We start from the raw sequence: 16,840 nt of genomic DNA, 5'->3' as shown, positions 1-16,840 counted from the left end.
GAGGTTGCTTGGGGGTGATGGAAAAGCACTTTGGATATGCTTAGAGGTGCTCTTTTACGTAACGTGATTTTACATGTCCCAAGGCTGAGCCCTGGCAGTGAAAACCAACTTTGGTTGAGCCTTGACTCCATTCAACGCCATTCAAGTACACACACACACACACACACACACACACACACACACACACACACACACACACACACACACACAGAGAGAGAATTCTTAGGAAAATTCTTCTGACTCCAGTGTGTTTGCAAAAATCCAAGTATATATATATTTTTAAATTTCCTTTTTGAAACTTTCTTTTATGAATACTGTTGGATTTAAGGATTTTTAAGGTAAGGAGGGGGGAAGTGTATAAGCACTAAATTTAATAAACCAATACATAGCATTATTGCCTCGTCAATATGTCTTAAGAAGTAGAAAAAATATCTAATACAGTACATGAGTATTAAATTTCCCTGAGAGTAAATTTCACTGAATTCAATGGTGCTTGAAATATTTAGATATGATTGTTTTTCATTTGCAAATAGCTTTATAACCTGTCTTGTGCTTGCCCTCCTAATAACCCCATGATGTATCTTTTTTTCTTTAAATGTTCCCATTTTATAGGTGGGAGAACTGAGACTAAGCCTACAATCCTTTGCACACTTTCAGGGGAGTAAGCCCCACTGAGTAAGTTATTTACTTTGGGGTGCCTGTATAACATGCATAGGATTGAGCTGCAAAGGACTTAGGTGAGAGTGTAGATGTGGGCCCTGGACAAAGGTTGGATCTGAAGCAGCTAGGCCTCCCACAAGCAAATTCAGCTCTCTGTCTACTGAGATACATGCTGCAGAAATCTCCATCACAACGAGAATGGGATCACTTTTTACTTTGGGGGACCCTCTGACTCACCTTGATGAGTTTGCAACGGATCTGGGCTGAGACCATGTGGCTGTTCCTTAGGTTGCCCACCCGGAACATGAGGCAGAGCTTTCCGTCCCGCTGCGAGATGACCGCAGCGCGGCTGAACATAAGCGTCTCAGCCCGCTTTTTGGGTTGAGACATCTTGATGAACATGCATCCAATCAGGAAGGCATCCACCACTGAGCCCAGCAGAGACTGGAAGAGGAAAAGTGCGATGCCTTCTGGGCAGCGCTCTGTGATGTAACGGTGCCCATAGCCGATGGTGGCCTCCGTCTCGATGAAGAAGAGGAAAGCTGAGGGAAAGTTGTAGACATTAGCCACACATGGGCTGTGTCCTGAATCAGAGCTCTGGTGCATATCAAGGTCACCACGGAGGTATGCGATCCCCCACCACATAGAGGCCATGACCAGCCAAGCCACAGTGTAGGTCAACAGGAAGATGAGCAGGTTCCAACGCCACTTGAGGTCCACCAGCGTGGTGAAGAGATCCGAGATGTAGCGGCTGTTCTCACTACCCAGGTTGCCGTGCTGTACATTACAGCGCCCATTCTTGTCCACAAAGCGCTGGCGCTTCCTGCGGGATGATACGCCCACCACTGCCTGGTAGTCGTCCCCAAACTTCCTGCGGACCACAGACATCCTGGTGTAGAAGAGCCTGCCTGGGTGGCTTGATGAAGTCTTGTGAGGGTATGTTGATGGCACTGGAGAGCTGATACTGGACTAGACAGAGATCCCTGCAGTGTTGACTCACAAATGGGACCTTCCTGTCTTGATGGGCTGCTCTCCTGTGTCTGCTGGGAGCCGGTGCTGGAGGACTTGCTAATGCATGATAGGTGATGGTCTGGGACAAACTGCAAGGAGAAGGGATTGGGCTAGTTGTCTTTTCTGTGTGCCATGGGCAGATGTCCCAGGAACACAGTCAAACCGATCTACTGCGAGCTCATTCTGGCACTGGACAGCATTGCCTGGGCTGGCCAATGGTTTCTTCTGTGCTAATGCACTCAGGTGGTCAGGTCGTCCTTAGGAGGATGGAGGCGGATGCTGGAGCGCATGGGGCAAGCTCTGCTGGGTTGGTCGGCTGCTTTTGTCCAATGGTGGCGAGGAGATGCCCAGGAAGAAGAGATTTGGCTTGGTGGGTCATCACTTTGGCATGCTGTTGCTGGCTTGGGGAGGGGAAGTCCTTTTCAAATGCCGGAGACTGGGTCGCTAGGGCAGAGCTTGGTTTCCAGTCCCTTGGCAAAGCACCAACTAGGCAGCAGCTGCAATCTGTGTTCTGTTGTGCAGGTCCCTGGCTGCTTCAGGGGAGGGATGCCTTGACCATCCCTTGTGGGTGCTGGGACACCCACCAGCACCAATGGGGGGGGGGTCGGTGGGCTTCTCCCAGCGTTGTCCCTTTGCTGGTGCTGGGATGTCCGGTCCAAAGCACAGTCTTGGCTTCTGAGGTGGCCCGGGGGAAGGAAGCCGCGTCTGGGCTCAGCTTGGGGAAGATCCCTTACCTTCCATTTACCGCAGGGGTCCAGGAGTAGGGGGCAGTGGAGGGAGGGGGGACAATCTGTGGCTTGGGTCAGATCCTGTCTGCTGCTCTCCCCCCCAAAATCTCTGGGACGTCCCCAGCCAGCCCCACCTACCTTGGCGGGGTGGAAACTTGTGTCTCTGGGCTCGGGAGCTTCCACCGTGGTGGTGGTGGTGCTTCTCTCTTGGGGGGGGCGCAGCTCCGTGACTCCAACCCGGGTTCCGTGGACTTGAGCTGCCTAGGAGGGAAGGAGGGATGGAGAGAAAGGCTGGAGAGAACTCCCCTTTCCCCTCCCCCCCGGCTCTCTTCCTTCTCCAAGCCCTTCCTCCTCCTCCCCAGCGGGCTTGGATTAGCCACTCAGAAACTTAATCTCTGCGGTCCTTGCAAGGGAGATGGTCCTGGCTGAGCAGGGAGGCAGGCGCTGGCTGGCAGGCAGTTCAGAGACGGCTGCTCAAGTCTTCCAACGTGCGCAGGCAAAGCCAAGCGGGAGAGACCGAGGGGTCTCCGCAGCGCCGCCTAGTGGCCGCCGGGCGCCTCTTGTCCAGCCAGCCCAGCGCTTCGGGGGCTCAGCCGTCCCTCGCGGGAGAGCGCCAGGCTCTGGTTCAGGCAGCTGCCAGCGAGGGAATGTGACCCTCCTCCTCCGATCTCCCTCCCTGGGCTGGCAGGTCTCAGCTGCTGCAAGCCCTCTTCCCCCCCCCACCCCCACCCCCCAGCAGCGCGCAGGAGACGGACGGTGGTGGAGCAGCGGTGAGTCATGAGCGCCCGTGCCGCACACAATGGCTCAAGTCCCGCACAAGGCAGGCGGCCGGGCAGCGGTGGAAGGCATGTGAATGAGGCTGCCTCCCTCTCTCCATCCATAGGCGCCCACGGCAGGGCCTGGAGGTCGGAGGGCCGCCACGAAGGGGTTAAAAGTCCCTTACCTGCCATGGATCGCAGGGGTCCAGGAGTGGGGGCAGTGGAGGGAAGGGGGGCAATCTGTGGCCCCACCCCCTCCCCCCACTCTGTGTGTGTGTGTGTGTGTGCGTGTGTGTGTGTGTGTTTCCAGACAACCTGGAAAGAGATTCCACAAAGGAGGTATTAGCAACCAGAGAGGGGAGTCGGTGACAAATCAAAATGCCAGGCAACTTTTCAGGTAGGAAGCGTGCCTCTGAGCATGAACAGATTGCCTTTCCCATCCCCTCTAAGAGCATAAGAAAAGCCCTGCTGGTGTGTGTGTGTGTGTGTGTGTGCACAAGTGACCCAAAGGGGCGTGGTTGAAAATCATAATTCCAGCCAATGTCTCAGGTAGGAAGCATGCCTCTGAGCATGAGCAGATTGCCTTTCTGGTCCCTACTAGGAGCATAAGAAAAGCCCTGCTGGGGTGTGTGTGTGTGAGATCCAACCTGGAAAGAGATTCCACAAAGGAGGAAGATTTATTAGCAGCCAAGAGGGGACAAATCAGAATTCCAGCCAACGTCTCAGGTATGAAGTGTGCCTCTGAGCATGAGCAGATTGCCTTTCTGGTCTCCACTAAGAGCATAAGAAAAGCCCTGCGTGCCCATCAATCCAAGAGCCTCTTTCCTACAGGGACCTACCTACCCAGGAGAAGCCCACATAAAGCAGGGCATGGAGTAGTTGCTCTCTGTGGTTGCACACCCCAGCCACTGATATGCTGCCCCGAAAATTTAGCCTTCACAGTCAATCACTGTTGATAAACTATATCCTCTTTAATGTTCAAATCCTCTTTTGAAGCCCTCTAATAGCCCAACCTAAGCATGTTGACTCAAAAGTAAGTCCCATTGTGTTCAAGGGGGCTTACTCCTAGGAAATTGGGCACAGGATTGCAACCTAAATGAATGACCATTACTTCAAGTACAGTGATGCATTCATTGTGTGTTTGAAACACAACCTTCTTTTGTGTGTAACCACGTTTGGAGAAGCTTAAACCTCAGAACTGGGGGGGGGGGATTTTTGCTTTAAAGTACAAGCAGTGTATATGGTATAACCACCTGAACTAAAAAGTCTTTCTAAAAAGTCTTATTTTTACATCCCATTCAACCTTTTTGGAGATGTTTACAGCACAGTCCTATGCATGCCTACTCAGAAGGAAGCCCCACTGAGTTCAAGGGAACTTACTCCCATGTTAAGTGTATATGGGATTGCAGCCTCACAGTGTAACATTTTAATATGTTAATCTTTGGAGGTTTAGGCTGCAATCCTATACACACTTGAGAGTAAGTCCTATTGAAATCAATGAGACTTCCTTCTGAGTAGACAAGCATAGGATTGCGCTGTTAGTTATACTGACCCTTTCAATAAAACCCACTCATATACTGTTTTGGTTTGCTTTGGCTGCTCTTCAGTTTTGTTCCATTTAAATGTGCTAGGTGCTGTACAAAACGTCAGAGTGATCTGGCCCAAAGGCACCTTTTAAAGAATGGACCTACCATTCTTTAAAAGGCAATATGTTATGCCTTTATGTTATGAGGCAATATGTTATGCAAACCATGTTTCCATGCCTACTGAGGAAATAGGGATACAGGGAGCATTTTCAAGGGACACCTGGGCAGGATTCTTCCCTGCAAATGCCACAGAAGACATCTCCTCCCCAAGTGGGCTTGCTTCTGTTTATGGTGCCCAGCTGGAGAGAGGGATAGTTAAAAAGGGCACAGGAACAATTTGCAAGGGGGTTTGAGCATTTGACCCTGCACATGCCCGATCTTGTCTGATCTTGGAAGCTAAGCAGGGTCAGGCCTGGTTAGTACTTGGATGGGAGACCACCTCGGAATACCAGGTGCTGTAGGCTTACACCATAGACTTTCAAGACTGAAGGTTGCCAACCATCAGCAGATAGGATGGAGTGCTTCTCTCTCTCCTGACTGCCTGTGGTATCCTGCAAGTGTCCTCTTAGACCTAGCCAGCGGTGCTTTTGACTTTCCAGCCTGTCTTGGGGAGAAATAATGAAAAACAACCCAGGAGGGCATTTGCAGGGGGCTTAACCCCTCCCATCCCGCCAATGGCCTGTTGCTGTTTTCCACCCCTACTTTTTTCCTCTTGTTAAGTTCAGAATTGTTGGGAGAGATCCGGCCTTGATAAAGGATGGTGATGTGGTAACATCAAATATTGTGGAAGAGAAACATGGGGGCTCTCATCGTCCTTTTCCTCAAAATTCACTTGGATCCTGTAAATGTAAGTTGTTTGGGGGGGGGACTGGAGTAGAAAAAGTCATTCTTAAATGCTAAGAGTAACTGAATAATAGGTGTCAAAAACCCTGCGGTGCTTTGCGTGTGTGTGTCCTTGTGCACTGCCAGCAACCAGGTATGTGTGTTACCCCATTAGTGTGCCCCCATACTGCCAGCTTATGTACCATTAGACACTCCTACTGTTCTCTAAATTGGGTTTGTTTTCTTTCCAGCCTTGTAGGCGTACACATGTTTGGGATTGCAGGGAGGGGGGGGCGGGTCTACAGCCCCATTGTGCCAAGCCGTTTGAAATACCTGGGCACGAAAAGAGACCAATGATTTCAAACTGTGTTCCATGGTGGCTCTTCATCCTGCCTGCCACGTGTTGAAATGGAGCCCAACTATTTTTTTTTCTCTGCCTAAACTCTAGCATCTGATCTTAATTAATATCCAATATCCTCCCCACATCGCTGCCTCACCTCCCAAACACATTCATTTGCTGCTTGCCAGCAGGTGGGTCCCCAGAGTGTGCAATGAGCTCGGATTCCCAGCCACTGTTTTCAATCTAATTTCTTTGCAAATCAAGCCCGGTTCCTCTAGAGGAAACGCGAACAGCGGAGGACCAGATGAATGGCGCAAGCCTGAACGTGCTGAGATTTGAAGCCTCCTCCCTGCCAGGGATCTGAAGGCACCTGGCCATTGTGCGACTCGTCTGTGCCTTCACATCTTTTTTGCAACGTGCTGAAGTTAGACAAAAGGAGATGCACAGATCATTAGAAGGGAACGGCACTTATGGCTCCCACCTACAGTGTTCTTTGTGTCCTTTCATGTGCGAGTTGCGCTGCTCCAACATCTGTCAACTTCCGTATAAAATCAGAAGAATAGATTGAACATTGAGGGGAGAAGGTGGCAAGCTGAAAGGTTTGTTCCCAGCTTTCAACCCTATCTTTGGGGAGGAGCTGTTAGCTCAATGGAAAAAAGAACTGCCTGTTTTGCCTGCCAAAGGTTTGATCCTTGGCACTTTCATGCAGAGTTGGTAAAAATCCCTGTCCACACCACAGATAGCCAGTGCTAGGTAGAGTCAACACTACTGCTGTAACTCGATCAATAGTCTGCTGCAGCTTTATCTGTTTGCTACAACACTTTCTTATCCTGCTGGATTTTTCTCCTTTTATGTCCCCCAGTCTAGAAAAAAAGGCCTGTGGGGGTGGGGGGTGGGTGGGACATGATTGAGGTGTACAAAATGATGCAGGAGATGGATAGAGGGATGTTCTTTTCCCTCTCACACCAGAACCAGGGAACATCCACTAAAACTGAATGTCGGGAGAGTTAGAGCAGACAAAAGAAGAGATTTCATTACCCAGCATGTCATCAATCTGTGGAACTCCTTGCCACAGGAGGTGATGATGGCACTTAGCCTAGATGCCTTTAAAAGGGGATTGAACAGATTGTTGGAGGAAAGTCCAACACAGGTTACAAGCCATGATGCGTACATGCTGATTTTAGAAGTAGGCTACCTCTGAATGCCAAATGGAGGGGAGTGGCAACATGATGCAGGACTCTTGTTGTCTTGTGTGCTCGCTGACGCATCTGGTGGGCCGCTGTGAGATACAGGAAGCTGGACTAGATGGGCCTTTGGCCTGATCCAGCAAGACTTTTCTCATGTTCTTATGTCATTATGTGCCCCCTTGAGTGCCTACTTTTTTTTTCTGGACCTAGTTTCTATCATGGTGCTTGACCTTGAGCTTGCCACTGCTTTAGAAGGCCTTCCTCCTTAATCCAGGTATGTGCATGGCCAGTTGGGCTTACTCAAATACTTTTCTCCTGCCCCCAAACAATTTTTTCTTAAGTAGCATATTCCAGGGCTGAGACGTCACATTAAAAAGAGGGGTTGGGTATGGCCTAAGATTGATCTTTGTCAACGGATAAGGAATAGCAAGGGTTACTCTGACTCAGTCGTAGAACATGATCCAGTGGGCTGTTCATGTGTCTTGTTAAAGAAGGGAGAGAATACAGAAAGAGGACTTGCTAGAACAGCGAGATCAGAGACCTTCACTAATCATGAGAATTAATAACAATCAAGAACACGTCATATAGAGTTGGATCTCATTTCTTGTGTTCATTAGAGTGTGAGCCATTTTGGGCAGGGTCCACCTTCTTACATGATCTGAAAAGCATTTCAGTATTTGGGTACTTGATGATGATGATGATGATGATGATGCAATTTCTCATTTCATGCTAACAGTCACATACCTTGGAACTAAAATTCAGTTGGATGCACCATTTATGAATCACCAGACCTACACTCCAAGCATAGCACAATGAAGCGGAAGATCAGATGGCACCACAGAGACTGTATTTTCACACATAACACTCTGTGTGTGAGCACATGAATGTGTGCATTTATTTATTATGTGTTTATCCCACCTGCGCCCCTGCAAACTCAGGGTAGTATACATGATCCAAAGGGTGATTTGGCACATCCCCCAAATTACTGACCTCCTATCCTTTTGGGGACCTGATAGAAAGGGTCTCTCCTCGACTTCTGCCCACTGGGCCTCTCTTCTTCAGTGGGGGAATTGAGCTGTTTCTATACACTCCACTTTGTGCAATTCTCCTTGTGCCTGAGCTGTTCTCTCTGACATTCTGGATAACGTGAGGATCGCAACTGAGCAGAAACTCCTGGTTTGCGTAGACAAAGGCTTAGACTTGGGGTGCAAGAGCGGTGAATGGTCTAGAGAGCCGTTAACAGAATGCAGCTGAAGGTTGGCAGGGCTCCACTTCCTTCCTCTCTGAGGTGCTGTTTGTCGAGTACAGAGCTGCTGAACAGGGAAAAAAAATTTCCCCTCTCTCTGAGTGAATGTGCTGTCCATCTAAATAGGAACCATGATAACAGGAAAAAACCGGGGGGGGGGGGGTTTGAATGCAGCTGGAGAACTTTCTCCATGGAGAACTGACAGCACAGAAAATTACAAGCTGTTATTGTGGTGACCAGGATGGGTCATATCTGATCCTGAGGAGGTTGGTCCCATTTGAAGGTACCAAGATGCCACCTGGGCTAATTTCTTCTTGAAAAGCAGGTCTCACCTCACTCCCCACAGAGTTACCCCCACAGTCCGATTCCTTGTTTCCCACAAGCAGAAAGAGAGAGAGAGAGAGAGAGAGAGAGAGAGCCATATGGCCCCTTGGGGAGCCCTGGCACATTTGAAGGGGGACACAGTTTTGTCTGGTATGTCTGAATGTTTCCTTGATGTTCCATAATAAATGATTTTATATTTACCTGTTTGTGTTATATCCTTGACAGGGAGGTCCTGGAACCTGCAAAGAGTTCTCGAAGGGCTGTAGACAGAACAAAGGTTGAGAATGGCTGAGCTGGAGGATGTACGCAGCAACACAGATAGGGCCTGGTCTAAAGGCAGGCAGTGATGGGAAGTGATGGCTGGATGCGAGAACTCTTGGGAACCCCTTGGTGGAGGAAAGGTGGGATGGGATATAGCTAAAATAACACCTGTGATGACATTGTGTACCAGGTGACCTTGACAGCTGTTTTCCAAAGCCCATAAAGCACAACATCAGCAGTCAGATCTGGGAAATCCCCAGGGCATGAATGACAACAGTTAAGGGTCGGGCTACCTGAATATTGTGTATGCTATTTTTTGCTGATGCTGTTATTGGTTTTCACTCCTGCTTATATTATTGTTCAATTGAATTTGCTGATGATCTCAGTTGCGTGTGTTTTTTTTTTTAAATATGTTGTATGTTTTAAAAAATATTTTCCTGGGAACATTTTTGTAAGCCACTCTGGGCCTTTGCCCGGGCAAAGGAAAGGCAGGATAGAAATGTATTAAATAAATACATTGGTAGCATTGGTAGAAGGTTTTCGGGTGTTTGAAGTACTTTGTGTTTCGTGTCTCCTGACCTTTACAACAGCTTTGCAAGGTAGGTATTATCCTTTGCAGCTGAGTCTGGGAAAGGAGGCTTGCCTAAGACTACTTAGTGAGTTGATGGCAGAAGCAAGAATTGGACCAGGGAAGGCCTGCTGCCCAGCTCACAGCCCAAGGCTACTCATAGCTACTCAGAAGTAATCACCATTATAGTCAATGGGCCTTACTCCCAGGTAAGTGTGGATAGAATTGCAATCTCACTGCACTATCCTATGCATGTCTATGCAGAAGTAAGTCCCATTTCTTTCAATGGGACTTACTTTCAGGTAAGTGTGGGTAGAATTGCAGCCTCTTCTTAGCCATTTCCTAAGAAGTGTGAACTAGTGTTTCTGAAAGAATGCACTCTAAGCCAGCACCAGGCATTCTACTGAGAAGTTGTCAGAACAGATGGGATCCCATGGTGATTGGGTCTTAATTTTCACCCAGTATTCTATTGCTAAATTTATGAGAAAGGAAGAGTAGAACATGATCTGAGGGGAGTTACCATACACCTCCTACAGACCTAGATCTGCCAGTCACTGAATTAACTCCACAGGGAGAGAGGAAGGAGCCCTGGATTGAGGGTATTCTCTGATATCGGGGTGAGCTTGTTTAGAGTATACACTGCATTCTGGCAGGCGGGCCAATTTAAAAGTGCACCAGAACCATAATGAAGCTGATTAGGCAAGCCACAAGCCTTAATTTCCTGAGCAAGATCCAGAGGAACAGCTTGACTGAAAACAGCCAACTTGGAGCACATACATGCAAAGGGTATATTCACTAACTAAGCATGACTTTGGGCTCAATCCTGTACAAACTTAGGGCCCAATTCAATCCAGTTTTTTAGTGCCGATGCAGTCGCAACGCAGCCCTGAGGTCAGGGAATAAATGTTCCCTTACCTTCAGGAGGCTTCTGTGACTGCCCCCCCCATTGCAGGATGCTGCGCATGCTCCCCTTGGCACAGATGCATCGGTGCTGGAAAGTTGGATAGGATTGGGAGTAATCCCCATTGAACTAAATGGGACTTGCTTCTCAGTAGACAGGCATAGGCTTGTACTGTAAAACTGTAAAAGGCAGGCCTTGGGTCTCAGGGGCAACAGAGCTTGCAGAATCATGCAGAAGGGCTGAAATTATATACTATGTTATGGGTGTAGGTTTTGTGCCCTGGCTGGGGTAGGAAGGTGGTAAGGGCAGGGGGGATGGGGAGCTTCTATTTGTCCCTTCCTCCAGCCAAGCATTCCCTTCTGCTGCTGCCATATGGAGGAGAAATGATCTGGAAATAGAAGTGACCAGCCAGCCAGGTATAGCCCTGGCTTTGTTTGCTCCCCCTCAGATATTTAAGCATCAAATTCATCCATTCTCCAGCAAGGAGATGGAGGTCATCTGCTGGGTCATGTCTGACGTCCAAGCAAAGAAAGACAAACATTGGGGCATTTTCCAAGCCCCTCTCTTTTTACAGCAAAGAAAAGCACACAGGCGGCAGGGTGGGGTGATGGATTCCAACCTAGGGACTCCCAAGGACTGGTAATGCCTGCCCAATCTAGCCTAGTCTGCTCTGCATGGGTTAGACGCTCCATCTGATAGAAGCAATGCTCCATGACCTGATGCATACCTATGCAAAAAGAAGGCGTGGAGATTTTTGGGAGAGCTTCAGTCATTTACATCAATAGGGTGGGGGATTTAAGGACTGCAACAGTTACAAGACACTGTTAAAAGGATTTGATGAATGAGAGGGCTTTGAATTTTCTGGCCTTCAGTCCCAGATGGCTCATATCTCAGAGGTCCCCCTTGAAATAGGGAGTGGGTGAGCAGTCAGCTCCTATTGGTTATGGAGGACTTAGAGTTGAACCAACCAGCCCGATCTTGGGCTGCATGTCTCTAGGAAATGCTGGCAGTCTTTCTGCATTTCGAGAGTCTAGTGTGGTGATTTCTACCCCCTCCTTCCATAGCAAGGGCTCCCCTACATGGAAAGCATGCCAGAGACACAGGTGACATACATTTCTTTGCAAGGCTGTCGCCATGTCAATTTCATTTCCAGATTTCTTTATGGAGGCTTTGCCTGCTCTCTCACTCTCTCTGTCCTAGAAATTAACGTCGCAGTCACAAATTAAGACAATCTGAAGACTATTGAACCACACTGAAATTGCATTACTCATGCGACTTACACGTTGCTGACCACATTCCAGCGTTATGTGGCTAACACCCACATTACAGTATTTCCCCCCCCCCCTTTGATTCTTTTTTTAAGGAAAACCTGCTGGCTTGTAAGAAGAATAAGTTGCACAGAAGAAGTCGGGGTAATGCACACCATCATTCATTCTGGCTGAAGAATTTGGCTTGTCTTGCAGCAGAAATTTGATTTTTGTTTTTTATTTTTTGCTGCACACAACACATAGAGCTCTGCCCGACACACACACACACACACACAGAGTGCAAGATGGTGGATCACACTGAAACCCCTCTGTTCCTTATGTGACTGCATTAGCATTGACAAAGCAAGCCTTGGTTACATAACTCACTGGGGAAGTTCACGAATGGAGAAAAGAGGCATTGCACAGAAACACTTGAAAGTTGGAAAGGAGAAAAAAGGAGCAAAGGGCAGCTCACAGCAGCCTGGGGGCGACACATTGGATCCTGGGTAGGCAGGCGCCACAGACAAGCTTAGCCTGCTGGTCAGCTGGATGGAAGCAATTGGAAAGGGGTACATATGACCATGTATGCTAGCAACACCTACAGAAATAAGAAAATAATGAATTACAGAAAACAAATGCCTATTCCTAGAATGGACAGCGTGTGTCTGGAGGGAGCAAACTAGCAATTGTTTACTTAGAGAGGAGAAAATTAAAAAGGTGTTCCCAGCAGTACCACAGTGAAGAGGGGGCATGTCAAATCTCCCTATCCTAGGTCACCATTGGGAATGAGGCTTATTCCCACCTTGAGTCCTAGTTCTCAGTCATGTGGTTGGCAACTTTCAGTCTCGAAAGACTATGGTATAAGCCTATAGCACCTGGTATTCCCAAGCGGTCTCCCATCCAAGTACTAACCAGGCCTGACGCTGCTTAGCTTCCAAGATCAGACAAGATTGGGCGTGTGCAGAGTAAGCAAATGTCACTGTCATGTGACAGTGTGATGAAATGCTGGGATTGATCAATCTGCCAAGCCTAGCCAAGCCAGCTTCTTTGTATGCAGGGCAGTGGCATCACTAGGGTTTGTGTCACATGGTGCAGGAGGCCAGTGTGTCACCCTTATGATGGATCTCCTTCCGTACAGTGGACGGTAGCCCCACCCCCACTGGTTTTTTGTTTTTTGTTTGGCTATTACGCTTGATAGAATATAAATATTTCAACACGGTTTGTGTCATTGCATTCTGCATGATATTACACATCAAATGATATATAACATGATGGTATTGTTTGAAAATACCAAGATTTTAAAAATTTTGGCTAGCAGTGGTGTCACCTCCCCCATCCTTGTCACCCGGTGCAACCCCAAACCCCCACATCCCCTAGCAACGCCACTGATGCAGGGTGACTCTGCTCTCCAGATAGGAATCTATTGCTATTCTGTGCAATGTGAAAATATTGCTCTTTCCGTTACCAAGTGAAATTGCAGGTAAACTGGGATGAACCTTAACTAAAACCTTGCAGGGATGCAAGAGGGTAAATAAAGTTGCTTATGGTGGGGTGGGGAAGGTGCCTGCTATCCACCCATTGGTCATTCCTAATATTTATTATTTTTATTTTATATTTCACATTTTTATACTGCCCTTCCTCCAAGGACTTCAAGGTGGTGTACACAGTTCTTTCCTTCCTTTTTATCCTCACAACAACCCTGTGAGGTAGATGAAGCAGAGAGATAGTGACTGACCCAAGGTCACCCAGAAAGCTTCATGATGCTTGTCCTGATCCATGCAACCTTTTCCTATGTAGAAAGGGTGCCTAATGCACAATGCATGGCAATCCCCCTGGGGCAAATTATAAAGTTAGGGGTGTATTTCTTCATGCTCAATGTACCCCCTCCATGCCTTCCTGGTATCTGTGGTTCAGCTTTGGCAGATTCATCTGCAGACCTGCAGACAAACTGCAGGTCAACTTGGTGTACATGTGGCCAACCACCAAGACCCTGACCAGACCTAGGTCTGCTCAGCTTCAACAAGCTACCTGGCTGTATCATTTGCCTTAGACATGCCCTGGAACCAAAGAACCCTTGGGCTCTACATGATTGATACTTTACTGTCATTATTAGGAATGGTGGGGGAGAAGTCATCATGTGCTTTTAAATATATGGAACAGATGGAGATGAGGGAATATGCCTGTTGATGTGATTACTGTCATTAAGATGTACAAACTGCAAAAGAGGAGATTCTGGTTGGACATCAGGATGAAAATCTTGACAGTAAGGGCAAAATCTTGACAGAAGTGGGACAGATTGCCAAGGGAGGTGGTGGATTCTCCCTCACTGGAGACCTTTGAGGCTTGACAGGCACCTGCTGGAGATTATCTAGGACAGTTTTTCTCAGGGTTTGTCCCCTGTTGTACCACTTTATGGTTCACCTGTTTGAAGTACCACTGGAAGTAACTGGCGATGATGTCATCGCCAGTTACTTCTGGGTTGGGAGGCCAGATACAATGCAACAAACACCAGAAATAGGCTCAGGCTGGACTGGAGGGCTTTTCTGAGTGTGGAAAGGTATGCTTTGGAGCTCTGCCCACTGAGCTGAGCCTCCTACTGCTGCTTGTTGCATCCTGTTCCTGGTCTCACTGTCAGGCGGCAGGTGTCCAGGGCTTGTGCAAGTATCACCAGGCACCACCTCAAGTACCACTGGTTGAGAAACACTGATCTAGGAGGATTTCCTGCTATGGACAGGGGTTTGGACTAGATGACCTCATGGGCACCTTCTAACTCTATGAGTCTATGTCATTAGCACTGGCTGACGTAATTCGATTTGTGCACGTAGATTGGTCGGTGCCCTGATTTTATCCTTCCCCACACCAAACAGATTAGTGGGAAGGAAGATGCTGGGATTTTGCGCTCCTAGTGCAAGACAGAAATGCCATACGTACTTGGAAGTTCACATGGGCACAGCTGTACAGTAGGTAGAAGCCTATTCCACACATCTGCTGAAAGGCCTAGTGGGCCAAAATTCAGAAACATGGTTGTATCCTACGCTTAGTATGTCACAGCTGAGGCTGCAATCCGATGCACATTTTCCTGTCAAAATGGGGCTTACTTCTGAGTAGACATGCATAGGATTGTGCTGTAAGGAAGTCAGTCATGACTCCCATTGATTTCAATCAGACTCAGTCATGACTTTCTTCTTTAGGTCGCAATCCTATTCATGCTTACCTGGAAGTAAGTTCCACTAAATTCATTGGGATTAGGAGACATGCGAAGGATTGCATTTAGGATATCATCCATAGACTGCAAATCAGCAGGAAAAAAAAATGGCTGGCTCATTTACAACAATACATTAAGAAATTGAAACAATGTGAGTCAGTCCTGTTTTTCTTGTTGCCCCCCCTTGGGCTTTAGGATTACCAGGTCACAATGCTGACAGTAGAAACTCTAACAGGCAGAAATCTCCTTTTTATGTGGCATCCATGAAATTTAAATGCAAGTCAGGCTGATAATTTTCCAGTTTCTCAGAGATGCTGGCCTGAAATATTTCAACAGCTCTGTCACTTGAGCTGTTGGAATGTACCTGAGCATTTGTGACATCACAACCAGCTCAGTCAATTGACCTCAGGAACTTTACTATCACAACTGCAATGCCTCACAGACCAGAACACAGGGGATTCTTGTGCTCTGTGGCAACCTTCTTCCCTGCATAGGTCATCCCTGGCTGGTTTGGGTCTGCCTGGAATCTAAGAGATGCCCTTTTTCTCAGGTGCTTTCTGAGAAACCTAGCATTTGTGCATCTAGAGCAATGTTTCCCAAATTGTGGGTGGGACCCAATCATGACCTGATTTTTGGTGGGTCCCGTAGCAGCAGAACAGACTCCAATGAAAACATGGGTGAAGAAAAGATCAGATAACTAACAGCCCAATCCTATCCATGTCTACTCAGAAGTAAGTTCCATTAGAGTCAATGGGGTTTACTCTCAGGAAAGTGTGGATAGGATTGGGCTGTAATTACCTCAAGCCCTGAGGCTATTCATAAATCCTATAGCTGCTAATTGTACTGCATAGAGCTCAGCTCCTTGCAAACTGAGCTCCTGCAGTTTGCAAGTACTGTATGAGTAAATATAGGGAGATATATGCTTGAGCATCTTTTTTGGGGTTATTATTACTTGTCAATAAATAATTTCTTTCTGGGTCTTTTTTTTAAAGTCTCGTAAACCTAGGCGGGTCCCGATAAGAGTGTCGCTTCAAAAAAGTGGGTCCCTATGCTAAAAAGTTTGAGAACCACTGGTCTAGAGGAAATCTATGGATTATGGCTACTATATTAGTGGCATTAGTTCCCCTGAGGGCTGGGGATAAGAATAGGCCCTCAGTTTGGCTGTACTTGTCGTAAGAGGCGACTAAACAGCCACCGGGTAGATGGGGCTCGTCAGCCTGGGAAGGCAGCTCATCTGAGAGAAGGAAAACTGTGATCCCAAACCTCCACTGCCTTGTGGCTACATCCAGTTGTGGAAAAGGCTTCAGGAGTCAACCTCGAGGCAAAATCCGGAGCCGGAGTCCCTGAGGCAGTTCATGGCTGAACACAGTCACGTTCTGGCAACTCCTGCGACGACGCCGGAACCAACCATATTGGCCTCTGCCTTTCCATTGGACCATTTCAGCGACGTGGAGAGGGATGGGTAACAGCCTATCCTCCATATCTACTTTACCCAGGCTTCACGCACTGGAGAGGACACTGTCCCAGAACCACCATTCAGAGCGTGACACCATGGTCTTCCGAGACTGAAGGATGCCAACATGATTAGTGGCAGAAGGGTTACTCATTAGGAAAAAGCTGAAGATAATTCCCCTTCCATACAAATTAAGCAACATGGTTGAAAAGATGAAATAAAAGTTCAGTGTCATAAATGACCATCTGCATGCTAAACATGAAAATAAGTAGCAATGCAAAATGTTCCTCGATATGGGGAGGGTGAAGTCATGGATGGAGTAGCTCACCACAGCTCCAGCTATGGTGCTCAAGAACCTGCTGAGCAGGGAATCCCCCAGTTGAGCCTCCTGGTTTGAGCTGAGAGCCCCTCCCTCTCTTCCCCCCAGTCCTGTTCCAAATTTAAGTGACTCTTATGCATGGATCTTTCCCTAATGAAGTGGATCTTATGCATGCATAAGGGAAAGGGAAAGATCCATAAGATTTAAAAAGGGAAAGATCCATA

At 47.7% G+C, this 16,840-nt stretch overlaps 1 protein-coding gene across 1 annotated transcript in view; it reads right to left on the bottom strand.

Annotated features, from left to right (window-relative positions):
- The window catches only part of LOC136651764 (G protein-activated inward rectifier potassium channel 1-like), a 32,439-nt gene extending 29,560 nt beyond the window's left edge, over positions 1-2,879 (bottom strand). Inside the window, exon 1 of the mRNA XM_066628429.1 lies at positions 898-2,879. Within this exon, the coding sequence (XP_066484526.1) occupies positions 898-1,548 (651 nt within the window). The 5' untranslated portion in view covers positions 1,549-2,879. The remainder of the gene's footprint in view (positions 1-897) is intronic.
- Positions 2,880-16,840: the final 13,961 nt, after the last annotated feature.

The sequence above is a fragment of the Tiliqua scincoides genome, chromosome 5, assembly GCF_035046505.1.
Source record: "Tiliqua scincoides isolate rTilSci1 chromosome 5, rTilSci1.hap2, whole genome shotgun sequence".
NCBI lineage: Eukaryota > Metazoa > Chordata > Lepidosauria > Squamata > Scincidae > Tiliqua > Tiliqua scincoides.
This window is presented reverse-complemented; position numbering and strand designations above follow the sequence as displayed.